The 27563-nt window shown below is 35.0% G+C and overlaps 1 protein-coding gene across 19 annotated transcripts; it reads right to left on the bottom strand.

Moving 5' to 3' along the window:
* Positions 1-640: 640 nt before the first annotated feature.
* On the bottom strand, positions 641-27559 carry nfascb (neurofascin homolog (chicken) b). Of its 19 annotated transcripts, none has more exons than XR_015523409.1 (28): positions 27329-27559; positions 22857-22926; positions 21490-21599; positions 19974-20079; positions 19262-19452; positions 19058-19180; positions 17160-17330; positions 16802-16913; positions 14887-15071; positions 13465-13596; positions 13250-13393; positions 13056-13167; positions 12747-12910; positions 11100-11247; positions 10869-10993; positions 10616-10717; positions 10308-10520; positions 10159-10235; positions 9838-10063; positions 9631-9746; positions 8057-8267; positions 7862-7984; positions 6898-7065; positions 6675-6806; positions 4662-4739; positions 3152-3187; positions 2310-3071; positions 641-1535 (listed from the first exon to the last, which is right to left on the bottom strand). XR_015523409.1 is itself a non-coding variant. In XM_087306798.1 (28 exons), the coding sequence occupies exons 3-28, from the start codon at positions 21566-21568 to the stop codon at positions 2840-2842; spliced, it is 3501 nt and encodes a 1166-aa protein (XP_087162924.1). In that variant the 5' UTR covers positions 21569-21599; positions 22857-22926; positions 27329-27468; the 3' UTR covers positions 641-2839. The 19 variants fall into 19 exon arrangements, 9 of the variants coding, with proteins under 9 accessions (XP_087162924.1, XP_087162923.1, XP_087162929.1 ...); XR_015523407.1 differs by having other exon boundaries at positions 641-1540; positions 2258-3071; positions 27329-27539; XR_015523412.1 differs by having other exon boundaries at positions 641-1140; positions 2530-3071; positions 27329-27534.
* Between the last annotated feature and the right edge of the window lie 4 nt (positions 27560-27563).

The raw sequence follows: 27563 nt of genomic DNA, 5'->3' as shown, positions 1-27563 counted from the left end.
CTCTTAAAGGCAAAGTTCAACCTAAATTTAAAATGGCACACTTTCATTTCTATGTGATCTATGCTTCTAATTGGAAAATTCTCTCAAATTCGAAAGTGTTGATATTGTTTATTCATGATCATATGGGATAGATGTTAACCTTGGCGAAACACAAGACTACATACTTTGATCTGTTCCTCACAGAAAAAAATGACAACACAGTGGCTCAGTGGTTAACATTGTGGCCTCACAGCAAGAAAGTTGCTGGTTCAAGTCACCACTGGGTCAGTTGGCATTTCTAAGTGGAGTTTGCATGTTGTTCATGTGTTGTTGTTTTTTTTTCAGAATGCTCCGATTTACCCCACAGTCCAAAGTAAATTGGATGAATTAAAAATGGCCGTTGTGTGTGTGTGTGTGTGTGTGTGTGTGTGTGTGTGTGTGTGTGTGTGTGTGTGTGTGTGTGTGTGTGTGTGTGTGTGTGTGTGTGTGAGAGAAAGTAAATGAATTGGTGTTTCCAAGAACTGGGTTGCAGCTGGAAAGGCATCCTCTGCGTCAAACATGCTGGAATAGTTTACGGTTCATTCCGCTGCGGTCACCCCTGATAATTAAGGGATTAAGCTAAAGGAAAATGAATGAATGAATGAATGATTGACAAAAAAACTTATGATAGTATTTTTTTTAACCAGACTCAAAAAATATGCAATAGACATCATATACATCATACTACAATAAGCAGCAGATGGTTAGATAGAATTTTGTGTAAGGAAAAATGTCTTGTAGTCTATTAATGTGACCAACAGTACAGTAAATACACATGAATACATAGAAAAATAAAATAGACAATAACTATTGGCAGCTATCAGTGATTTACAAAAGTCATTTGGTTAGATAAAGCTTTGTGGGATTTTCTAAAACTCAACATCTCTCAGTGAAGCTGTGTAAATTGACTCTGAATATTAGTTTATAACACAAGAATGCATTTGTTCAGCGAATCAAGCTTGCATTTCCTTTCAGTCTTCTTATCAACATGATAAACACATCTTTGCTTGGCTTTTTTCGCACATGATTTGTGGATTTGAAAAACGATTGGTACTTCTACTGTAAATCACCAGAAACACTGTTTTACTCTTAAAGAAACAGTCCACTTTTTTTGGAAATAAGCTCATTATACAAGTCTTTTATCAGAGTTTTACAGTTTTTGAATCCATTTATCTGATCTCCGATCTTTTAGCTTAGCATAAATCTTTAAATCAGATTAGACCATTAGCATCCCGCTAATAAGCTCATTATACAAGTCTTTTACCAGAGTTTTACAGTTTTCGAATCCATTTATCTGATCTCCGATCTTTTAGCGTAGCTTAGCATAAATTATTAAATCAGATTAGACCATTAGCATCTCGCTTAAAAAAAAGGGTTGATCATTTTCCTATTCATAGCTTGAATATCCAGTATACATCATGTACTGAGACTGACAGATTTTTTTTTTTATATATATATATTTTTAAGGTCTATATAGCTAGCAATTATACATTCATCTCAGCGTAATAATCAAGGAACTTTGCTACCATAGCATAGCTGCATCAGACACAGTGAAATTGTGCATCTGAAAATAGCCCTAGTGCTGGGTTAATAATAATAATAATAATTCGTTACATTTATATAGCGCTTTTCTGGGCACTCAAAGCGCTTTACACAATGGGGGGGGATCTCCTCATCCACCACCAGTGTGCAGCATCCACCTGGATGACGCGACGGCAGCCATTTTGCGCCAGACCGCACACCACACACCAGCTGATTGGTGGAGAGGAGACAGAGTGATGATATGCCAATCATGATATGGGGAGGGTTAGGAGGCCATGATGGACAGAGGCCAGTGGGCAGATTTGGCCAGGATGCCGGGGTTAAACCCCTACTCTTTTTCGAAGGACATCCTGGGATTTTTAACGACCACAGAGAGTCGGGACCTCGGTTTAACGTCTCATCCGAAAGACGGCGCTCACTGAGCAGTATAGAGTCTCCCCGTCACTATACTGGGGCATTAGGACCCACACAGACCGCAGGTTGGGCGCCCCCTGCTGGCCTCACTAACACCACTTCCGGCAGCAACCTAGCTTTCCCAAGTGGTCTCCCATCCAGGTACTGACCGGGCGCAGCCCTGCTTAGCTTCAGTGGGCGACCATGTGAGAGTTGCAGAGAGCTAGCTGCCGGCCATTTACCATTTTGTTTGTTGCTGCCATGTTACGGCAGCAAAGGACCTTGATTATTACGTTGGAACAACTTTTCATTTTATGTTAGTCTTAGTACATGATGTAACTAGAGAGAAATCAAGCTTTAAATAGGAAATTTATCTAAATGTGTTAATTTTTTTTTGAACGAGACGCTAATGGTTTAATCCAATTCATTGTTTTATGCTAAGCTAAGCTAAACTAATCTAAAAGTGCATTTGCCAGACTTAGAGATCGGTTGAATGGATGAAAAAATGGTGAAACACAACTGTTTTACTCTAGCGGTAAGGCTCAAATGTAAAATGAGCCTATTTCCAAAATAAGCAGTGTGTTTCTTTAAATTACCTTATTTCCGAGAGGGATCTGGCTGCAAACTCGGTGCAGATGCAATCTGAGCTTCATCCAATGCTTTTTAATCTGTTCACCTAACCACACCCCTAATCATCAGTGATGTCACTATGCGTCACTAAACTCCATTGAGTGCATTGTGTCTGACATTGCATCTCTGAGCGATGCAACCTCAGCTTGCATCATAAAGGCTGCATCCAGATACTATTGTCATTTCTAGCCAGTCTGACAGATTAAATGGATCATAGTCTCAGTCTGAGTGTGTAAAGGTGACATAATGTGGGCGTTTAAGCAAAAGAGTAGATGGCCACAGGAGATGTGGGCTCAGAGCTGTCATGATATGGGCTCCTGTCCATGTTCCTCTTACTGACGCCTGTATATTCTCCGATGAAGGAACCGTCTTCATTAAACTCCATCTCTTCTCCTTCACCATACTCCATCAGGCTGTCGTCACTGTTGGTTCTTCTGTTAATGTGCTCGATCGCACCTTGACTTCGTCCCTGACGACTTTCCTCTTCACTGAGGAAGAGATTATTTATTTCAGATATATTCTCAGATATACAAAAAAAAAAATGCTTGAAAATTGAAGAAATACAAACCGTCTGGAATAAGGTATGGTGGACACTCGTGTTATCCTGATATAAAAAAAGATACAATTAATATTGTTTATGCAAAGTAGTATAATGTAAATAAATAATTATGTAAATTGTGACACTAGTTGATTAATAAAAAAACAACCATTCAAAAGTTTTCAAAAAATCTGTAAAAACACTAATATTGTGACATTTCTTTTCATTCAAAGTATACTTTGATCATTATGTCAGAAACATTTCAGGTCATCTTATTGGGTTAAAGATGTTCATATTTTTGTGGAACCATGATAGTTTTCCAGTATAGTGAAACATCCTATGTATCATTACAAATTTGTTAGTCAGCTTTGATCAATTGAATGTGTCACTTCTGAAATTAGTTTGCCAAATTTTTGAACAGTAGTATAAAAACCGTCTAGACAATTTGAAGTTAACTGATTATTAAAATAAAACTAATAGGACACAAACACATATTTCACATGTATCATACCTCTCAAGAGACCTTCAGTGGTCCAATCGCAAAAGATATAAAAAAAAAAACAAAATACAGGAGGAATGAACAAAGTGAGAAATGTTTAATGAATGAAGGGATCAATTATGACTTTGGGAGGGAGAAAAGGGATAATTATTGTGATATACAGTGTATTCTCTATATCAACCTGTGCTAATGCGATAATATGATGGTGTAAATCAGGGAGGCTCAACCATTTTCCTGGAGATCTGCCTTCCTGCGTAGTTCAGCTCCAACCCTGATCAAACACACCTGAACCAATTAATTAGGAGCTGAACAGCAGTTGATTTTTGCAGGCAGGTGTGTTTCATATGGGTTGCAACTGAAATATGTAGGGAGGCAGATCTCCAGGAACAGGGTTGAGCACCCCTCGTGTAAATAATAAGATTAATTAATTTTCAAATGTTTAATACACCTCACATGCTGTTTTCATGCAAGTACATAACTGAAAATAAAATGCCATTATAATAAACAGACTTAAAGTGCCACTATTATGCTTTTTCAAATCTTACCTTTTGTGTAGTGTTTAATGTAGCTGTTTATGGATCTAAAAGATCTGTACTACAGAAATAAAGTATACATCCTAAAAGAAAGATTTGATTCTGATCTGCTGGAACAAGCTGTTAACAATTCCAGTTCAAGCTATGCTTTACAATTACAATTATATTTCATATTCGTCATAGAAGTTTTCTCCCTATAGGCTATAAGCAACATGAGGACAATCAACCAAAAAATGCTGCATTATTTAAATGAACGTCTAAAATCAGGGGTTTTATATTTCATAATAAACAAAAAGAAAAAAAATATTTGTAAAATTTTTGTTTTGGTATTCAAAATTCTTTGAGAAATGAGATTAAATGTGTTTTTTGACCTTGCATATAAACCTTTCACAAGAAACCTAGCTCCAAAACTAAATTCAGAGCCTAAACAGAATAATAGGAGCAGTTTAAGAAAGCATTTATAATTTTTAAACTCAAACAGGAAGGCCAGAGATGATTTTTTAGCTACTCATCAAAAACATTCACCTGTAATCAAAGGTTCCGTTTTCATCCATCGGCTCCAGTGCAAAGTCCTTATTGTCCCGTACTTATAAAACAAACAAACATACAAAATATTAAAACTTTTATTATAAACAGTATTTTATAACGCTACGTCCAGATAGCAAAGATACATTTTTTATTTCTTTGGCAGATTCCGAAACAGTTGTGTCCATAAACAAATGTTTTTAAAAATTTAGTGTTAAGGTGGAAAACTATTTTAAAACAATGTGATATGTATGCCACACCTATATGTGGGGCTGTAAACAAGCACAGAAAGAGCCCCAGGATACATTAAAATCACAGAAGAATACAGTGAGTATACATAGATATATACACTAGATATTGCATACGGACCCTGAGCATGTGTCAATAGCGTTGCCACATTTGTACAGTGCACCGAGGACAAATGTCATTCAACCACACTATTCTTCACTAAAGCCAATGTGAAGATGCTAGACTTCAGCGCTTTGTACGGGTGTAGTAACGAGCAAACAAAGAAAACAAAGCATAAAGAACATTTCATAGATAAAATTTACTTTTTTAGGCTTTTGTTTGTTAACATATGTGCTAACATATTGATGATAATATATAAAATTTCTGCATTAACCGTAAGGCAAAGCCGCACCAACTCACACTAAATAATAGGCTTGAGCTAGTTTTGTTGAATAAAATAAGCAAACAATGGAAATGAAATTTGACAACCAACAAGATGCTGCGGTGCCAGAAACGTGTATTATTGTCGGCTAAGAGAACGAGTCGTTCATAACGGAGATTCATTCACAAACAATTGCTCTCCCCGTTAGAATAACAAGTGAGGGCAAGGGAGGGGGTGTGTTTCAGGACATACATTAGATCAAATTTAACAGAGAGTCAGGATAATACATTTTATGTAAAATGTAGAACAGTGATGTAAAATTATAATTTTCGTAATTTAAAAAAAATATTTGCATATGGACCACCTGAAAAACTCCTGATCTTATATATATATATATATATATATGTGTGTGTGTGTGTGTGTGTGTGTGTGTGTGTGTGTGTGTGTGTGTGTGTGTGTGTGTGTGTGTATCTCTGGCTCTGGATGGCCAGTCCTTCACTACACCTTGGTCCCACATTCATTTCAAAAGAGCGCTTCCCTGTACTAAAAAGGCGGCTGTATTGACGCATTCCTTTTAATAGACAACTATAGCATAGGCTACATCTAATGTAAATATCTATGGTGAGTATGAAGTTCTTCTTCAGCGCACAAAGTACGGATGTAAACTAAACTGGATTAAAGAATATCTCACACATGTAACTGTCAATGCATCTCTACTGGTCCTAATACAATTTTTGTTGTACTAATGCTAATAAACTTATCAGCATTTGCAGCAAAACACAGCTCTGTAATGACCATTGTTGTTGTTAGTGGTTGTTATGTGCAAGGTTTTTCCTCCCTCTTGTCACATGGTACTGTGGCATCATCTTTCCAAGAAGTGCTATTTTGCCTATCTACACAGCTTTTTAAAATTGTTCCACTCTATACCCTCTTATCCAAATAGTCCATTTCAGCGAACTGACAAATGCTGGTGTTGTATGGACGAAGGCAGAAATTATAATAAACTTTTGCTGATTGACCTAAATCCATTGCCATGTAAATGGGGCCTAAAAATAATAACACTTTAGTTTAAATAACAATTCTCACCATTAACTATTGTCTTATTTACCGCCTATTATAAAGATATGGGCTGTTAATTAGTACTTATAACTTATAGTATTACTTATTACTTATAGTACTTACAATACATATTCTCCATGATCTTATTCTACACCCCAATCCTACCTAATACCTAAATGCAACTACTACCTTGATGACTATTAATAAGCAGCAAATTAGGAGTGTGTTGAGGCAAAAGTCATATTTAATAGTTTATTAATAGCCACAATTGTACCTTAAAATAAAGTGTGATCAGATTAACTTATCTTCAAGTAATATATCTAGTACCTGGGTACTTTCCTCCTCGGCTCCTCTTGATGAAAAACACTATGAGCATGATGAGGACAAGAAGAGCAACTGCACACATCAAACCAATGAACCATCCCTGCGTCACGATGTCTACTTGATCCCGGGTATATTCTGCTCAGGCATGCAAACACACGATCAGGCAGACGTGTTAGAAACCGTTTTGTGTTTACAGAATGATGATCTTATAATGTAACCGAGTTACCCTCAGTTGTGAAATGGGGCGATTCCTCTGTAAAAGCCTCGCCAACTCCAACCTCAGTTTGTGCTGCCAGAGAAAACTTGTACCGGGTGTATCGGTCAAGACGCCGCAGAGAGAAGTAAGTGATGTTAGGAGGGATGTTTTCTACCTGGATTCCCACACTGACATTCACTACAGAGATGATATTGTTATTCTTAAAGTGTATATGTGCTTAGTTATTTTCAAAAGAGAAGGCAACTTTAATATGTTAATATAATCAAAATATGAAAAAGGCAATAACAATTTGAAGGAATTCAACATTTTTTAGAAAGACAAAACTGGAAGCTTTGCAAACAGTATGTTGGACATGTTACATTGCGATATTTAACAGTGCATTTATCAGTGAACCTTCAAAAATGTATAACAGTTTCCACAAAAAAATTGCAAAATGAGAATATTAAGATATGTTTCTGAGCACCAAATTGGCATATTAGAATGAGATTTGGACGTGACACTGAAGTCTGGAGGAATTATGCTTAAAATTCAGATGTACCATCACAGGAATTAATTGCATACTAAATTATTTTAAAAGAATTTTACTGTATTTTTAATCAAATAATTTCAGCCTTGGTGAGCACGAGAGCATAAACATGGCGAAAAATAATATGGTTAATAAAGGTTGTGTCAGTTAATCTTTTATTTATTTTTATAAGTTTATTTCCCTCATACTAGCTCAAACTGTTACTGTCATACAAATAATAGCAAAACTTCTAGTAAATAAAATGCATACTACATTTTTTTATTGTTTTTATTGACTTGCTTTTGCATTTTATTTAAAATAATCTTGAGCCAGAAGCTTGCCAAGGTTCACAAGTGGGCCTTAACTGTCTGTTTGAAAACGGTAATATTATGAAATACCATTTTATATAAAATATTTTTATAAAGCACTTATCTTAATGCTTAAAAAATTAAAATGAAGTGCACTTACATGACTGATATTTGAGAATATATCCAGTGAGAACACCGTTGGGTTCTGCAGGCTCTTCCCAGTCCAGGTAAAGGGTGTCATAGTGGCGATGCATGATCCTGAATGATCTGGGAATGGTGGGCACTGGAATGAAAAGCAGAAATGTGTGAATTTGTGCCTGTATGTATACAATGTGCTTTGTAAATGCTCTCATACCTCCTTCAGGAGTCTGGAACTCAATGTTGTGGCTGGGCGGCCCTTCATATCGGTTATTAGCCACTACTATGTACATCTTGTAGTTACTAAATGGGACAAGACCAGTCAGAGTCCCGGACAGACGTGGTCCATTAGCTTTAAAACTTTTGGTCTTAATCCTCCTGGTCACAACGTGCCAGGGCAGGCGACTGCTTTCTCTCCAGTAATACACCTAAAAAAACAAACACAGCTCCATCAGCAGCCATTATTATTCACTGTTCAGCAAATCTATGCAAACACTATAATATGGCAAGCCATTTTAACATTTAACAAATAAAGTGTTCTTTCGTTTGTTTAATTCTACTTATTTTTAGAAACTAATAATATGATCTAATAGGGCAAGAGTGTTGGGAACGTTGATCCTAAAGGGCCAGTGTCCTTGGAGAGTTTAGCTCCAATCCTAATCAAACACACTTGAACAATATAATCAAGGTCTCAGAGATTATGGCATTTTTTTTTTTTATGGTTGGAGCTAAACTTAGCTGAACAATGGCCCTCCAGGAACAATATTACCCACCAAGAGGAAACCTCCCACTCTTCCTTGTGAAGAAAATACAAAAGTGACTGAAAATGCAATACATCGACTAGCCACTGGGGGCTTGCACCAAAAGAAAGTAAATGCCTATAGACTCCCATGTTAAAATACCCAACTTTACAGCAGAAAAGAGGTGTTTACAACCTGATAAAAAATGTTTTGGTTGAAATTGCATTTCATAAATAACCTAGCATTTACTATCACCGACTATTTTTGAAGAATTTGGAAATAATTTGTGGTTTCCTGCTATAGAAAACATAAGAATAATAGTTAATGTCTTTATGAAAAACCAAAGTTAGTTAACTCATAATTGATATAGTATACAACTGAGGACAGAACCCGAACCAGTTGTGCTTAATGAAGTGTTAAGCATTTCACCCAAAGAAATTGATCTGATCCCTACGGTATGAAGAATACTTGATAGTATACTGTATATAGACACTAGCACTTATTATATAATCATTAAATATGAAAGTTGCTGTGTGTTTGAATAGTATTTATTGATTAAATACTATTACAATTTAAATAGATACTTATTATTAAATATCTAGTTACGAAACACCAATATGGTGCAGCTTAATATCAACTTCGATATAAATGGCCCTGGGAGTAAGGAAGCTATTATCGAATACAAGTACAATAGATACTAAAATTTATTTATTAGAATTATTTATTATTACTTGTACCTAAGAAATACACACTACTTATCGCAGGGGTGTCAATCTCAAATCCTGGAGGGCCACAGCCCTGCAGAGTTTAGTTCCAACCCTGCTTTAATGCTCCTATTTGTAGGTATTAAACAAGCCTAAAGCACACAATTAGTTTGATCAGGTGTGTTTAATTAGAGTTGGAACTAAACTCTGCAAGCCTGTGGCCTTCCAGCATTAGAGTTTGACACCCCTGACTTATTGATTAGCAGCTAGCACTCATTCTAAAGATACTAGAACTAATTCCAAATATCACTAGTAACATTTGTTTTGGTAAACCAAAGAAGTCATACTTTGTACTCCTTTATTTCCCCCATGATGTCAGCTCTTGCCACTGGCTCCCAGTGGACTGTCAGTGTTGTGCTTTCAATGTCTGACACACTCAGCTCAGATGGAGCAGCAACTGGACCTGTCAGAGAAACACAATGAGTTAAAAACCGAAAGAAATCTCTTTTTATGCACACTGAACAGAACCACTGGATACTGAAACGTGAACTTACGATCTTCTCCAGAGTAGCCAATAACAACAGGAGATTCTGGGCCATAACCAAAAAAGTTAATGGCCTGAACTTTGATCTCATACGGCGTGAAGGTGTCAGTGTCGTAGATGATGGTGCTGCACCACCAGTATGTTGTGTAGTTCTTCCACTCCTCTCTTGAATCCCGCCGTCGCCACCAAACCATATAGCCTAGTTTTGGCCCATTCCATTCTCTGTACTCCAGTGGCTTCAAATATAACAAAATAGCACAGTTAACAGAACCAAACAAAGGCAACAGCTTTGACTAAAATGATTGACGTCCATCAATCAAGAGTGCATCACCTCCCAGCTGATTTCCATGTTATTTCTGAACACTCCATATCCCAGTCCTTGGATGTTTCTTGGGATGGCATCAGGCACTAAATACACAATATTTTATAATAAATTATAATACAATAAATTATAATAGAATAGAATAAAAAATTACCTACCAGCTCCACCAGTCTGGTAATATTCAGATGCCCAGCTGGGTTTACTGGGACCGATTCCATTTACAGCAATGACCCTGAATGTGTACTCTACAAACGGGGTCAGCTGTAAAATGACAGAATTGAGGCTTCCTGGATAACTGGTCAGATTTTTCCAGCCACTCGGCAGCAGCCAATAGTCAGCAAGGAGATTTTCGGTGTACTGAATCAGGTACTCTGTAAGAAAGTCAATCAAAATCATCTGTATGAAACTAAATTCTTTAGATTGCATCTATGTTTGTAAAAATGATGATAAAGACATCAGATAATACCTTTAATAGGACTGTGGTTGCTCAGTCCTGGTGTCCATGTGAGTCTAACGCTCCTTTCGGATGGGTCTGATATCTCTAGGTCAGTTGGGGGGTCTGGACGGTCTGAAACCCAAAGTATATATATATATATATATATATATATATATATATATATATATATATATATATATATATATATATAATGTGCTCACATTTAGTCTGCATACAGGGAGTCTATGTGTTTTATATGAATGGAGAGTATATATGTGATTACCCATCACAGTGAGTTTAGCAGAAGTTGTGACCTCCTCCAGTTCACTTTTAACCCTGCATGTGTAGACGCCTTCATCTCTTCTGTACACATCAGCAATGCTCAGAGATTCCTCATCCTTTGTCATCCTATAGGATACAAAGTGGTTTGATACAGTTTATTTGAAAAAAGGAAAACAACAGAATGAAAAAATGTCACATATGCTTATGCATGCACATCTGCAATTGTGTTTACCTTCTTCCTAAGATCAAGAACTTCTTGTCTTTAAGCCAAGTCACGGTGACATCAAGAGACGTGTCAAATTTAATCTTGCAGTCAAAGCGAGCCAGACTCCCTCTTATGACTACAGTATTGTGTGGAGCGCGGATGATTTTAATGGGCTCTAGAAAATAAAAACAAGTTGAATATTTTAACAAGCAGATTAGTTTATAAAATAATGACATAATACTACTTACAAGGGCTACGAGGGACTTAAGTGAACTGAAACCAGTCTGGTATGTACTCTTGATTGTACTCACGCTAAACATATTTGGGAAGAGGTAGCTAACACATGTTACTATGAGCTATTCAATATCTCTCGGTCATTTACATGATCTCTCTCGAGCATGTGCCTGTGAGCAGACTATAGAATACACAAGACATGTCACTTGTGTCTTTTTGAATGGGGAAAAGTGTAACGGTCTATATAAAGCCTGCCTCCTAATACAGGAGCCAAACATCGATCACTATATGGCGAATAAAGCTCAACTTCTAGTAGAGGAGCCAATCATTGATCGATATAGACTGATGATAGTCCGGGAGAGGGGCTTGGATCAGACGTGAATTTCTGCAGATTTTGTGTGATTTGGATGGTTAGAAATAAAACTAAACGGCACAGTTGTTAATTTTATTGGTAATTCCTAATATCAAATTCAATCTTAAGCTTGGCAAGCAGTTTTGGAGAATTTGATGTTTCCACATTCAGAAAGAATGTCCGAGCATACTGCCCGAGAGGTGTCTTAAAGATGGCTGCAGAGTGAAATTACTTGCTTAAGAGGACTTTGCTGTGACTGACTTAAAGTGGAACTATCTAATGTATCATACTGACAAAAACTCAGTCAAATATTGAGCTGCCAAAAGCATTACTAGTTTAAACTTGCCTAAACTTTGGCAAATGTCTATAGAAAAAAAAACAGGATAATCAACGGCTTGCTGTGTGTTATAGGATTTTAAATGCACTTTGCGTAGGCAACCATGTTCTTTGCTTCCACATTGTACTTTAGAAATCCTTTGACACATGCAAATCTATTGAATATCCCTTAATTCCAGTAAAGAACAGCTTTTTTCTGCAGAAATTTCTTGTTATGTCTGGGGCATACAAAAACATAAAAAAACATCTTATGATTTTCCAGACAAAATTTTCCTTCCCGTAAAAATAATTCTACAATCTTTCATAGACATCCTGAAAGTCTTGACATTTTAAGTTTCATTACAAGCAGTTCCTACATTGCTCTTAAAAATGATCTTAAATTTACATTTTGACCTTATTCTTTGTGTACGAGCAGGCGCAGCCAATTGAATCTTTTTGACTCAAGACTTCCAGTCCCATTCACTTTCATTTAATTTTAGACATTAAAAACAGCTCGTTCATTTGCTTGATGTTGCAAACAGAATCTGCAAACAGAATCTGAAGTTTTAAAACAAGCGTAAAAACAAGCGCACTTCCGCATTGAAGAATAAGCTCCTTTAAAATAAAAACAAGTAAAACTGAGAGTCAATATAAAGTAACAAATTAATTAACATTTTGTTTTTTAGACATTTCCTCAAACTATTTTTTTTTAATAAACATTAGTGCATGTGAGTAATATTTATATTATTTTTTGATCTGTTCCAGACACTGACCTTTGACCTCTAGTTGCACCTCTTTCTCATCTCGTCCAATGACGTTGCTTGCAACACACACATAGGCACCCTGATCTTGTAACTTTGTGTTTCTGATTTCCAATGTGCCATTTGGAAGAGTCCTATAACGGCCTCCTTCTAATGTACCAACTCCACCTTTTGACCTGGAGTACATACAGATATGGATATTTAGAAGTTATTTAATACTCATTTTGTAATACTCACAATTCACAGTACACCTAGTAGTTTCTCTTTTCATCCTTCCATATGTGATAATAGGAATAAATGATAGCAAAGTACTATATTTACCACCGTAGAACAGGTTTAGGAGAGCCAAAATATGGGCAGTCTAGAAGAGTGAGATTGCCTTCTGTTGTTTTAAACAGTTCATCTCTCGGACCAAGCAGACGAGGCTTCATGTCTACAGACAAGAGGATCTGTTGGAAGCAGTTGTTAAAGCTAACTAGTATGTACATCCTAACACTTTCACTTCATCTTCTTACCCATTACAGCCAAGAAAGCATTAGTCATGATATATCCGTATGGGTTTGAAGCGTTGCACTGGAAAACAGCAGCACTGTCTGGAACCACACCCCTGAAAGTCAAAGTGTCTCCAGAAACCTGTCTGCCTGGACTCCTAGGAGCATCTAATGGGAACACAGAAAGAGTGAGTGTTATGTTGTTATTGTTATTAAGTATGTTGTTGCTTTTTCCTCACCACTGATTGGCTCTCCATTAACCAGCCATTGTATCTGTGGTCGAGGAATCCCATCAGCTCTACACACCATACTACCACCGTCATCCCGAGACAGAACCAGACTCTCAGGCTTCTCCAGCCAGAACGGAACCGCTGCAGAGAATAGTCAAAGACAATTGAGAATAGGACCTTAATTTAGTCATTCCTACTTAAAATGAAATATAGTTCTTATTTATTCATCTTCATATTTTATTACACTGGTATGCTTCGGTTTTTCTTTCTTTACTGTAAACCAGGGGTGCCCAAACTCCGTCCAGGAGGGCCAGTGTCCTGCATAGTTTTGTTCCACCTCCAATTAGACACACCTGAACCAGCAAATCAAGCTCTTTCTGTATACTTGAAATGTTCAGGCAAGTGTGTTGAAGGAAGTTGGAGCTAAACTATGCAGTACACCGGCCCTCCAGGACCGAGTTTGGACACCCCTGCTGTAAAGCATGTAATGTTTAGGATTAACAGTGTACTTTCGGGACAGATAAACTAGTTAATCATATTAAATTGATCAGAAGTAACAGTTGTAAAAATATGTATATATTATTGTCATAAATATTGTATTTTAATAGTTACTGTTGAATTTTTTTCTAAATAAATGCCATTATTTTAAAATCTGCTTAAAAAATGCTGAAAGCAATGCATGTTTTCTCAAAAATGTTAAGCAGCACAACTTATTACTTCTACTATTTTCATAATTACAATAAAATATATCTATTGAGCACCACATCAGCATATTTCAGGTGGAACTGAAGACTGGAGCAATGGCAGCTGAAAAAAACTGTAATAGTATGTCACAATATAAGATTTGCTTACCAAAAGAGACGTTTCAACAACAAACAAAAACCGTACAAACCACAAAAATAAAATAATAAACCAGAGTAAATATAGAACTTCTGCCTATAAAACATTCAGCCTAATATATGCAGTTTTAAGTGAATATTGACTTCAGTTTGGCTTTATGTTACAGGTCTTTTGTACGCTGTTACTTATTTATTGTTATAAACAAGGGGTGTTAAATATTCATTTAAAAAAAACATCTTGATTGAAATATTATTCATATATAATAAAATATGCATAGAGGATTTTTTTTTATTATTATTCATAAAGTGAACTTTAGATTTATTCTTACTGAATTATAATAGGCTTCATCACAGTGTGTGCTTTTGGGCTCTTATCGTGTTTGTTTCTTTGCTCACATATAATTTTAAAATATACAACTACCATATTATTATAGATGATAAATATAGTGCAATCCTGTGCGTGAACATTACAGTTTGTATTCAAGATAATAATTTGCTTTGGAACATGAAAATGAGCAAATTACAGAAGGTGTGTTTTTGTGTGAATCCACTAGTGACAAACAACAGTAATAAAAATAATGAAGTATTCTACATTTGACCCTGACAGTGATGATGTGGTCCAGGCTGCCCATCCTGTTAGAAGCGGTGCAGATATAGTCTCCTCCATCATCCATTGCGATCTTCTTTATTCTAAGCGTCTTATTAAAATTCTCCAGCTTCTTCCCTGTCATAGTCATCTCTTCATAATCTTTAGTCCATTTGATGGAGGGAGTTGGACTACAAAGAAAAAGAGAGAATCAGACCTAAATCCGTGTAGAACTTTGATATAGGGCAATACAAGCAAATAACATATGACAAATTCATGTTTGGATTTCACACACTTAAAATAAGAATCATGGGTCCATGAACATTTCCTGCTTTTTGTCAAACTATTTCATAACTGTAATAAGGGGCAATTTAATCATACCTTCATGTTAAAGCAGCTATCATAACATTATTTACGAATATGTGGACCTGTTTGCATTCTTGGAAGCTATAGAAATTCAAAATGTAAAACAGGAAATACGTAAGGACCATTGTTATTGTTTACAGCCATCAAAATGGTCTATATGAAACATATATTTCAAACAGTTCCAAAATGGCCATATGGAATTATAAATATATACATATATGTACAAATATTTCATATATTAGGGCTGTACGATAATGGAAAAATATCCTGACATTGCAGTTTTTTGTTTTGCTGAGATATATATTGTGATATGAATATAATTTCACCAGATGATTTTTGAATAACTTTGTTTGGAAGGATTACATTATTTAGATTGACTGGGGCGAACAAGTCTTTTTCTATGCAGTGCATCTGCATTAAGTATAATAAATTATAAGCTTAAATAAATACGACAGAGCAAAAAACAAGAGTCTAACAGTATTCAAATATAGAAATTGACTATATATATATAGACTTATACAAAGTTTTTTTTATCGGTTTATTACTAGGATTATTATGAGGAATCATTGTTATTTGTTTTCTTTTCTTTATTTAATAGGGAATTAATTTTCTATAAAAATATCTAATAGCTGTTGTGAATTGTATCTCCTTGCAATAAAAAAACTTTATTATAAAAAATTAGGTTTTACCGAGATGGATTGTTGCGATTGGATGGACGTCGGCCCAATTGAGTAGCTTTACTTTGACAAAGCAAAATTGAGACCTGTTTAAAATGATTTAAGACCTACAACACAATATTTTAGTGAATTTAAGACTTTTTAAGACCTAACATTTACTTTTTGTAATTTAAGACATTAAGACTTTTTAAGACCCAGTGGACACACTGTCTTTTTCTTTTAATTTAACTTTATCTTGTAATCCTTAATAAATAATCTAATTCTGCGTGTGATTTTTAGGGATATACACATTGTTATATCAATTCTGAAACAATATACACTACTGGTCAAAAGTTTGAGGCCAGTTTCTTTCCTTTTTTTTTTTTTTAAGAATTCTGTTCATCAAGGTGGCATTTATTTAATGTAAATAAAAATTGTTAAATATATATAAAAATTGTGAATAACTGCTTTCTTATTGTAAGTAGTTTTAAATGATTACTTGTATTACTATTACCATTAATATTAATAATATTAATAATAATAACAATAATAATTAATTAACTTTAAAGTGATTTCTGAAGGACCATGTGACTTAAGACTTGAGTAATGAAGCTGAAAAATGATCTTTAAAATCACTGGAATAAATTATTAAATTAAATTATAAACTCCTTTTGAACAGTTATGTATAGTGCAATAACATTTTACAATTTTACAATTTGTACTGTATTTATAGTACATTTAAAAATCACACTGACCCCAAACTTTTGACTGTTAATGTATATATCAGATTTCTATGTGAGATTAAAGATGTTTAACATGAGATTTAACAACACAATCAAACAATCTACCAATAATCAAAAAATAGACATGCAATCAACCAAAATGCTTTTAAAACTCACACTCCTGCAGCAAAACACTCCAGAATAAGCTCCTCTCCCAGCATCGCAATCCTTGTGCTGGCAGTTCCTTTGGGTTTCAGAAACTTGGGTGCCGTGTGTGCTGCCATGCGAGCTTAGTTGACATAAAATAACACAATTCTGATCGGATAAACTTGGCCAAAGCATTTATCAATAGTTAGTGGATGAGTTAAGGCATGCTAATAAAGAAGCATAAGGAAAAGCTCACCATTGTGTTAGACTGTTAGATGTTTTAATCATGGTCTCCTTCAACTAAACACAAACAGAAATAGGCACAAGTAGAAATATTAAAACGAAGTGCAATTCTAAAGCAGAATAAAAAGCAGATTCTTGCACCAACCTGTGAGCACCTGCAGGATGAGGGGTGGTTTCTGCTGGATGGTGTTGGTGAAGGGAAAACGGGCCACACAGACATAGTTGGTAAGAGCGTCGTCTGCTACGATACTGGAGAAGTACAGATCTCCGTTCTCTGACTTTGACACTCGACGATCCTGACGAATTGGCGACATTGCTATGGAATAAAGATGAACTTGGATACAAACAGCTGGCTGCATGTTTAGGAAGTTGATGAAAGATGTCAGATTTTTTTACCATCCTAGTTGGGGCCACTGCTGCATTAGCACAAGGTTTATTATTTTTCATGTGCTTTCACACTAGAACAATACTGAGGCAGTCATTTTGTATTTTAATAACTAAAATTTTATATTAAATTATATGGCTTAAGTATCCGTTTTATTCTAACATTATTATTTTTATATCAAATTACATGTTACAAGTATATGTTTCATTCTAACATTGCTATTTTATTAACATTACAAAACACAAGAGTTCTGACTATTTCTACCTTGAATGGCCGTAAAGGTCACATTGACCTTTGCATTTAAGTATTCGCTCCTTTTTCCTGTGCTTTTGAATATGCATGTCTCTGTTTGCCTAGCAACTTTATGCAAAACAAAACTGAACTTTTTAACAGCAAAAACACAATTTTATTCAGGCACGTCTTTCAAAACAACATTTTCATTCTAGTGAAAAGACTTTGCTCTCCTGCCTGCGTACACAATTATATGCTATATTACAAAAATGATCTTGTTTTCTGCGTAAAATATGGCAACAGACATTCAAACCATAATTCTAAAATCCTAATAGAAGCTTTTAATGTAAATATGACTTGAAAAATTCTATTCTGCACAGTCTTTAGTAGTCATAATAGTTATGGCCATTTATGTAGTTACTACATGTAGTTATTGTAGGTAATTTTAAAAACATTTAAGTACAAGAAGACATGAAAGAGCTCAGTTTAGTTCATACACAAACCCCAAATTTTGTGTTTTTTTTTATATTGAATGGACAATTATGTACAAAAGTTTTGTTGAATACTCTCAATAAACAGGAATTTAGTGTGTGTATCATTGCATTGAACCCATGCATTCTTGTTTACCAGCTGTGTATTTGATATTAATCTAACTAAAAAAGGCAAGGATATAATCACTCCTTGCTTGTGACCTTATTAACCTTTGTAGCTTTAGTATTAATTAATCTGCATAATTTATACAGTTAGGAGGACTAGGCAATAATATTATGATATTTGAACTTGGTATCTTTTGGGAAATTTTGGTTTCAATAAGCTGTATTTTTACCATTCAAAATAGCAAAATAAAGTAAATAAGTGTTCTATTTTAATATATTTTAAAATTCATATCTGTGGTGCCAGACCTGAATTTCCAGCATAATTACGGCATTCCTCAATGTCACATGATCCAACAGAAGTTTACTAATATGACGATTTGGGGTCCAGAAACACTTTTAAATGTTGAAAATCCTTGTACATTTTCCCTGCTTCCTTTATTAACCCAAATCTCAAAAGAGCAGAATTTATTTAAAATAAAAATCGTAGTAACTTAATACCCTTATTTATTGTTGCTTTTGAAAAAGGTAATGCATCCTTGCTGATTTTTTACAGTTATTATTATTATTGACAGAAAGAGTGGGTATAGCAGAGAGAGGTTAAAGGATTTGCAAAGGACCTCAGGCCACGAATCAAACTCGGGTCTCCGTGAACACCATAGTGATGTGTGGACACAATAACTACAAGGCTTTCAGCACCAGCTAAATAACCCTCTTAATAAAAATAAATAATAAAATGACTGATCCCAAACCATTACTGCACATCTACATTGCACAGCTTAAAACCAACTCTGACTAACTTCAGACCACTTTATCTAAATCTCTTATACTTACTACTGTTCAGCCAGTAAGTGTCTGGTTTAGGAGGGCCTTCAGGTGGATTGCAGGGAAGGATGAGAGGAAGTCCAACTACTACTGTGACTGGCTCCAGATACTCCTTCAACCATGTTCGGGCCTCTGATTAAAGCAAATAGATTCAAACATCAATACACTAAACTCAATTGTTGTGTATTCACAAACATATAGGTTATGGCTTACTGGAGACACGCAGATTGATGTAACTGGAGAGAGCAGTGCCAAACTCATTGGTGGCCGTGCACTGATAGATGCCCTCATAATCGTCAGGACGTCCCCAGAAGAAAATCTCTAATGTGCCCGAACGCCACCTCATGCTGACCTGAGGATCCCGTGCCACGTTCAGGTAAACTCCATTACGCGTCCATGTGAAGCTACGTACAGGGTGTGATCATATGATCATCAGCATTTTTTTAAATTATTCAAATTTAACCAATACATTTTACAGCATCATCAATCAATACATCAGCACAATATTATCCACCTTTCTCTACAGTACGTCCCATTATACTTTATGTGAATTATGGAAGTAGCTTCTGTTACATGGTAAACAATTTAAAAAACTAAATAAATGAATACTGGCTAGAATGATCTGACTTTATTATCTTCAACTCACTTTATTATCATCCATCGAATGTCAAAAAGGCATTTTAATAAACTTTACAAATGACTTTCAGAAGACCTTGAATAACCCCAAAAATTCAAACAAGTCTTTCTGCAGCAGTATGATGCAAAACACAGTGCTTTTGACTGGAAGTTCTTTAAACTGAAATGGCAATCTATAATTTGAAATGCAGAAGACGCATGTAGAAAAAGGTGAATAACCCAAACAAACTAAGGAAAATCATGGGAAAGCAAAGGTCATAAAGGAAGAAAGATCCGGAGATGTTCTTACACTGGAGGTGGATTCCCTGTTGCTTCACACTCCACTATGATTGGGTCAACCGGATCTACTATGTAGTCTTGAACACTCTCTTTATAGATCATTGGCGGCTGTCTGACTGTATGGAAATGAATATAAAAATACAATATTTGAACACATTAAAAAAGACAATGCCTGCACTTCCAGTCAAAACTTTGGAAACATTCTAACTCTAATTAATAATCATTCTAATCAAAATAAAAACAATATAACAGTATAACAGTTTAATATTGTGATACATTTTTAAATATATTTCATTCCTGTGATTCAAAGCTGAATTTTAATTACTTTTACTCCAGACCTAAGTGATCCTTTAGAAATAATTGTAATAATGTGATGATTTAGCACCCTATTATGATCAGTAATTATTGGTGCTCAGAGTTCTTATTAGTATCAGTGTAAAACATTTTATTTCATTTTCTTCATATATCCCTTTGACTGCCGCTCTGCCAAACGGTTGACCATGTGTTTACTGTTTTAAATAATGACTGCTATAGTCATTTAAAGAATGACTGCTTTACATAATGGTTTACACTACACAGCATTACACACACAAAAATCTAACAAATATGATCCTCTTGCACTGCTACACTTGAATTTGGTTTTGCTGTAAAAATAAATAAATAAATAAATAAATTTGATGTTAAATGAGAATCTGAAATATTTTATGGCATAACCCTGCTAAAAAATCCAGCTTAAACCAGCCTAAGCTGGTTGGCTGGTTTTAGTTGGTTGACCAGGCTGGTTTTAGAGGGGTTTTGGCTATTTCCAGGCTGGTATCCAGCCATTTTCAGCCTGGTCTTACCTGGTCAGGCTGGAAAATGACCAGCTAAAACCAACTAAAACCTGGAAATGGCCAAAACCCCTTTAAAACCAGCCTGGTCAACCAGCTAAATCCAGCCAACCAGCTTATGCTGGTTTAATCTGGATTTTTCAGCAGGGAATTAAAAAAATAAAGTTGATTTAGTACTCAGAAATGTTTTATTTTGAATATATATATTTTTTAATTGGCCTTACGCTTCATATTTTCAGATTTTTTACAGTATAAGTATTAGTTCCGTATCTTTTACCATAAACCAACACTTCAACTATTTGGTAAAGGTTGATATTTTAGAAATCATGGGATGTTTTTTAAAAAAAATGCACCGAGTGTGTTAACTATCGATATTAGGAGTAAGTAAAAAAAATCTTGGTGGGGCAGTTAAAGGGATATTCATATATATTTCTGAGGAAAGCTTAACCTTAACATCAACAACAAAACCTGCATATCCTTGAAAAGAAATTGCAACCATTAATACAAAAAAATTATGCTAATAAATGATTACAATATACATTAGTAGACTGGAACAATGATGCTTAAAGTTCAGCTTTGAATAGCCAGAGTAAAGTATATTTCACAAATTACAGTAAATTCAATAAATGCAGTCTTGGTGAGCAAAATAAACTTCACAAAGACAGATCTGAATGAGTTACAATCACAGTTCCTCACCATCAGGAGGAATCTCCATGGCCAGAATCCATGTTTGCTGTAGGACAGTAATTATGACAGGAATCCTCCAACACTTCATATCTGCTATACAGCATCTGCCTTACTGTGACCTGACGACACAGAAAATACTAGAACCAGTGCTACAATCCGTATTAAATAATAACAAACATTGGTCCACACGTGCTTGGCTTGTTTGCATGTTGTTTTCTTTTTTACTCAATTTCCCCCTCAGTTAAACAGCGTTTTGGTGTAATTTTGTTCAATTTATGTACAATGTAGATGCTAAAATGCTCGTTAATGTGCAGTTGAGGCAAACCAAACTATTTCGTATATAAACTTTCATTGGCGTTATATTAAGCCCCGCCTTCTTTTGCTTACGCAAACGTGATTCGTCCACTAAAAAATCCTTTGCATTCAAGCTGCGTAGCCTGTACGTCAATTTTAAACTTTTGTTTTATTGAGGAGTGAACAAACAACCCCAAACACGGTTAGTTTTGTATATCGTATTTATATAGTTAATTAATGAATATTATACATTGGAATTATTAGCATTATTGGCCCTATGTGTATAATAATATGGGATGAAATTAGTATCAATCCCATCCCTGCTAAAAAATCCAGCTTAAACCAGCCTAGGCTGGTTGACTGGTTTTAGCTGGTCGACCAGGCTGGTTTTAGAGGGGTTTTGGCCATTTCCAGGCTGGTTTCCAGCCATTTCCAGCCTGGTCTTAGCTGGTCAGGCTGGAAAATGACCAGCTAAATCCAGCTAAAACCAGCTTGACCAGCCTGGTTTAAGCTGGACATAGCTGGTTTTGGCTGGGCTCCCAGCCTGGCTAGGCTGGTCAAGCTGGTTTTAGCTGGTCATCTCCCAGCCTAACCAGCTAAGACCAGGCTGGAAATGGCTGGAAACCAGCCTGGAAGTGGCCAAAACCCCTCTAAAACCAGCCTGGTTGACCAGCTAAAACCAGCCAACCAGCCTAGGCTGGTTTAAGCTGGATTTTTCAGCAGGGATATAATACAGCCTATTCATATGTTTCCTGGAAAATATAAAAGTCCAAGATAAAAAACAAATGATATGAAAATAACCTCTTTCATGAATAATTCATTACAATGCACAAGGTTTTTTTTTGTAGTTTTCTAAATGCATAATTATTAATGTCCAATGTGGGAAAAGCTGAATTCTAAACCACATATTAGCATTGCTAAGTATTGCTAAAGCAAAACAGTTAAAGGAAAAAGCTACATATTTTGGTTTGTTGGCCTTCATGTCACGTTAGCTACATTATTTTGTTTGGTGATCAAAGGTACTATTCATTAGTAAAGGTCACTTAACAACTTAATTACACAAACAAAACAAAATAGCCTACCAACTGAACTGAAGTATATACAGGATTCACAGAATCTTCTTTTTCTGTGTCAGCGGGTCATTTCACGGCACTAAAATAAAAATAAATGTATTAAAATTGCATTATATTAAATGTTCACAATTGTCAGTCACTATATCTTTAGGTGTTTACCTTTTATACCAAGCCTGGAGTTTGTTTCCTCATTTCTCTAATCTGCCTTAACTTGCTAATGATCCAAAAATGTAATTCCAATCCCAGAAGTTTTGCATTCAATAAGGTCCAAAACAATGTTAATCCAAGCAGACGCTTTCTGTAATGTATACCTCTCCAACTAACATCCCTCTTCATTGTCTTCATCCGTTTGCCCACTCTACACATGAAGCATGAATGACGTCCCACCCCCTCCATCTCTCTCTCTCTCTCTCTCTCTCTCTCTCTCTCTCCTTATGGTTTATATTGAATTATTGGTCATGATGGTTAAATCAATAAAGCTTTTTTGTATTAAAATAGTCTCTCAAAGGTTTTTTAATATTATCTGATTTTAATATAATTAGTAGGCTATATCATGTCATAATTATGTTAGCACTTTGCCATAGGCCATGTACAGCCAAATTCAGTCGTCAGATATTTTGCATTCTTTTTGATTATGACATCAATATGTGGGCCTCATTGTTTGGTCCTGAAAAACTAAGCTAAGTCAGTGAATGAAATGTTTGTTTCTCGGTGAAAATTAAATGCAGTCATGTGATTAGTGAGCGCACATAAAAGAGTTTCAGCCCTCTGAGCTTCTCCGGTCAGACAGACATAACTGAAAACTGAAAGTTTTCTCATTTGCTCAACCAGAATAGGATGATGCTTGGTGACTTTTGTCACATTAGCTATGTTTTAGAAATGTTAAACTGCCAATAAAAAAGGAAAGATTACAAACCTAGAAAGTTCAATGGAAATGAGCAACTGCTAATAGTGATTGTCTTGTTCCACATTGGTCAGTTTTCTCTGTTAGGAACCAAATTGTGTGACGATTTACCTGTTAGCCTAAAATCAGAAAATAATTTAAATGTTTAAAGTAGTTATACTTGGGGAAAATGTGGTTAAAAAAGCAGCAGTGTTTACACAAATGGTTTGCTATTAGTTTGTTTGATCATGCCGCCTTTTCTTTTGCCTTATAGCAATTTTATGTAAAGAATTGTACTATTTGTGTGTTTATAATGTGTTTTAATATTTATTATTGTATATGTTTCTATTTTATTTTCATTTTATACCAAGCCTCCCGTGGACAGGTGTTGAGAATGAACAAGTCTGCAAAAACACTTTAGCATGCATTTGGTTGTCCAGTGTAATTGTGATATCCTTGTCAAAATAAATACATTTAACAAATGTCCAAACTATACATGCTGTACAAACTACACAAAGTACATAACAATGAAGACACTATAAAATATCAAGAGAGCAAAATTGGCAGGGAAACACACACACATTAGACAGACAGGCAATAATTTTAGATTGTAATAGTTGTTAAATGTTTGCATAAAGTATTATAAATTATTACTATTGATTCTTTACTTATTTTTAAGTTTATCAAATTCAGACTAACATAACATGTTCTCTCTGTGTGTGTTCTCTTTCTAACAAAATTGTAATGCTTGATTACAATGCAAACCTGTTATCTAATCTTTTCAGAATGTATATGTAAAATTAAAACCTAATAAAACTAAGAAAATAAACAAGTAAAAAATAAAGCCCTAAAATGTATATAAATACAAAAGCATCTCTACATATTTATAAGAATATATATCAATTTCAATGTAAATTCATTCACTTTCTGGTTCAGGTTTTGATCATGCAGCTCACATTTAGAAATTTTAATCTGAAATTCTACCTTTGGACCTCATCGCTTAGAGCAGGGGTCACCAATCTCTGTCCTGGAGGGCCGGTGTCACACCTCAACACACCTGCCTGGCTGTTTCAACTAAACTTTGTAAGACCTTGATTAGCTTGATCAGGTGTGTTTGATTAGGGTTGAAACTAAAATCCAGGAACTAGTTTGGTGACCCCTGGCTTAGAGGGTCACAAGTTATAAATGCATAGTTATAGATGCATAAAAATTAAATTTCCAGGCTCAAAAATGTCATTTGTGACCCCTAAGTGAAGAGGGCCAAAGATTATATCAGCCTCTAAAATTTGAGTTTAAAATGTGTAAATGTGAGTTGCATGGTCAAAGACATGGAGGTGAATGAATCGACATTCAAGAGGGACGAGCTTGACTCAGGGGAGAAGATGTGGGTGGAAACAGGACCTCGGTGACTGAAACACATTCTCAGCCCACATCTGCTCAGGCACGCAGGGACACATAAAATACAGTCATACTATACGCTCCGTGGATGAGCTAATACGAAAGCGAGAGTCATGATGGAACAAAAAAGTTCTTGAGTCAGCTCACACTAGGTGAAAAGATTCATAAGTATGATCTAATAGCGGTCAGTATCTAGCTGTCCGTGTGCCATCGGCAGCACTGCAGTGCCATGCACCAAACTGTACAAAGCCTGAATGAAGCTCTTCCTCCAGAGACGGGACAATGACAGCTCTGTGCTCGTGGACACATACGCTGCTCTGTTCAGTCTGGGTTTTATCAGTTCAGCCTTAAAGTACCACGACAGCTTGTTCAGAGAAACAGATGCTGCTTAACTTGTCATGAGATACTGAATCTGAGCATGAACATTTACTGTATTAGCATGATACAAAAGCCTTAAAATTAATCATTTACATATAGAAAAGGAGTCCATCAGTTTCTTTAAAGCAGAGGTTGAAATAAAATAACCGCTCAGAGGGAAAACTCAGGGGATTTGCCCATTCATTTTTTACAATGGAATAAGCCTGTGGCTTTTTTGTGTATTTGATCATTGACAGTTTTAAAAATATGTATGAATTAGTCTAATTGGACTCGTTTGTTTATTTTTGGTAAATTTGTCAAATGAAATCAATCAATCAATCAATCATTAATGCAGGATAAAGTCTGTCTCATACTTAAAATGACAACTATAATGTTCACTATTTTAGTCCAGCAAACTACTAAAGCTATCAATAGTACCCAGCAGAAAACTTGAACAACATGTGAAAAAACACGTAAAAAAATGAAAATTGGCTTGATATTTCTGCTGTGGCAACCTCAGATTAATAAAGGGACTGAGACGAAAAGAAAATTCTTGGATATTTAGGCCTAAACCAGTCAGTATAACCAGTAAAAATATAACTTTGTTTTTTTTTTAAAGACAGTAATGGTATTATTTTTACCTTTAAAATTTTTAACTTTAGAAAGCTTTTTTTTTATTTTTTTTCATCTGAAAGCCTTAATTGCAAATGTACACTAGAATTTGTATTCGTACCTACAATGCATGTAAACTACTACTTTGATGTCAAAACAACATCAAATGGACATCTAATATTGGTGTCCACAAAATTACAGGATACATTTTATATGTTAGCAGTCAGTTAGATGTCGTTTTTGGCATCAAGGTAGTCAATTGACATCAAATCAATTAGCATTTTTCACATTTCTTTCAATTAAGGTGCTTTAAGCATAATTAAGCATATATTAATGGGAAACCCAAAAAGAAAACTAATACTTTAAATCGTGCTTTAAATCGTTATTTTTTTTCCAAAATTTTGGGATTTACACACTTTAAAATTGGCATTGATGGTTTCAAGAAGAACACTTAACTTTCATAACCATTTCCAGTTCAAAAGTTTCTTAATAATAAATGACAATGTTCTTTAGAAAAAAAATGTTTTTTTTTTTTAAAGAACTAATTACTAAAAAGATCTTTTTGGGAACCCAAAATTATTCTTTTATCCTTCATTTCCAGAGCCTTTTTTAAATCAAAGATATGAATAGCATGTTTCAAATAACACATTGATATTTGTTTATTTTCTAAATAGCTGTTGGTGAATGATAATTGCTAACCTAAAACAAAACAATAGACATTCCATTCAATGTTTTTTAGTGTTCTTGAGATATTGCTGTAGTTTATATTTTCTATCTATTGATCTACTACCTCATGAGCAACTTTAAATACGTAATTGTTTTAATATCTATTTTAGAGTACTTCTCTTAAATACACTGAGTAAAAAAGAAGATTACAAACATCATATTTAGCATGATAGTCTTCGCTGTTGACACTCTTCCATGACAGGAGTAATTCAGAAGCAGCTGACTCACAACTCTCAGCTCAAGCCTGAGAAAACGGCCACCATAATCAAACATACATTGTGTTTCTGACAGTGACATCATCACACTGCTTTTACAACCAGTCATGGTGAAAGACGTTCCAGATAACAACGAAAGATTTGTCATTAAACTTAATAAATAAATGTGAAAATATTAAATGCAAAAGTAGAAGTGAAATAATAAATTCTGCTAAAATCATATATGTGAATAAGTGTATACTTTCTATCTTTCTTCTCTTTTAAAATAAATAAAAAATGATCTTCCTTACCCTTTTTTCAGTGGATTCAGTCAATGTTCCTTTGTGTCTGTTTTCAGTTTATTAAAGCATCATAATTGTGTTCTTTGTCCATGTTTTCTCTTCTATGCCACAACACAACACCTTAATATTGTTACTGTATATTAGAAAAGGAGTCCACCAGTGTCCTTAAAGAAGAGGTTGAAGTGAAATACCCTCTCAGAGGAAAAATTCTGTCCAAAATAACAAACAGAGCTCTTGACTGATG

Source organism: Danio rerio, chromosome 23 (genome assembly GCF_052040795.2).
Source record: "Danio rerio strain M-AB ecotype USA chromosome 23, GRCz13ab, whole genome shotgun sequence".
In the NCBI taxonomy this organism is placed as follows: Eukaryota; Metazoa; Chordata; class Actinopteri; order Cypriniformes; family Danionidae; genus Danio; species Danio rerio.
Note: the sequence above shows the minus strand (reverse complement) of the source record. Positions and strands in the feature narration are given on the sequence as shown.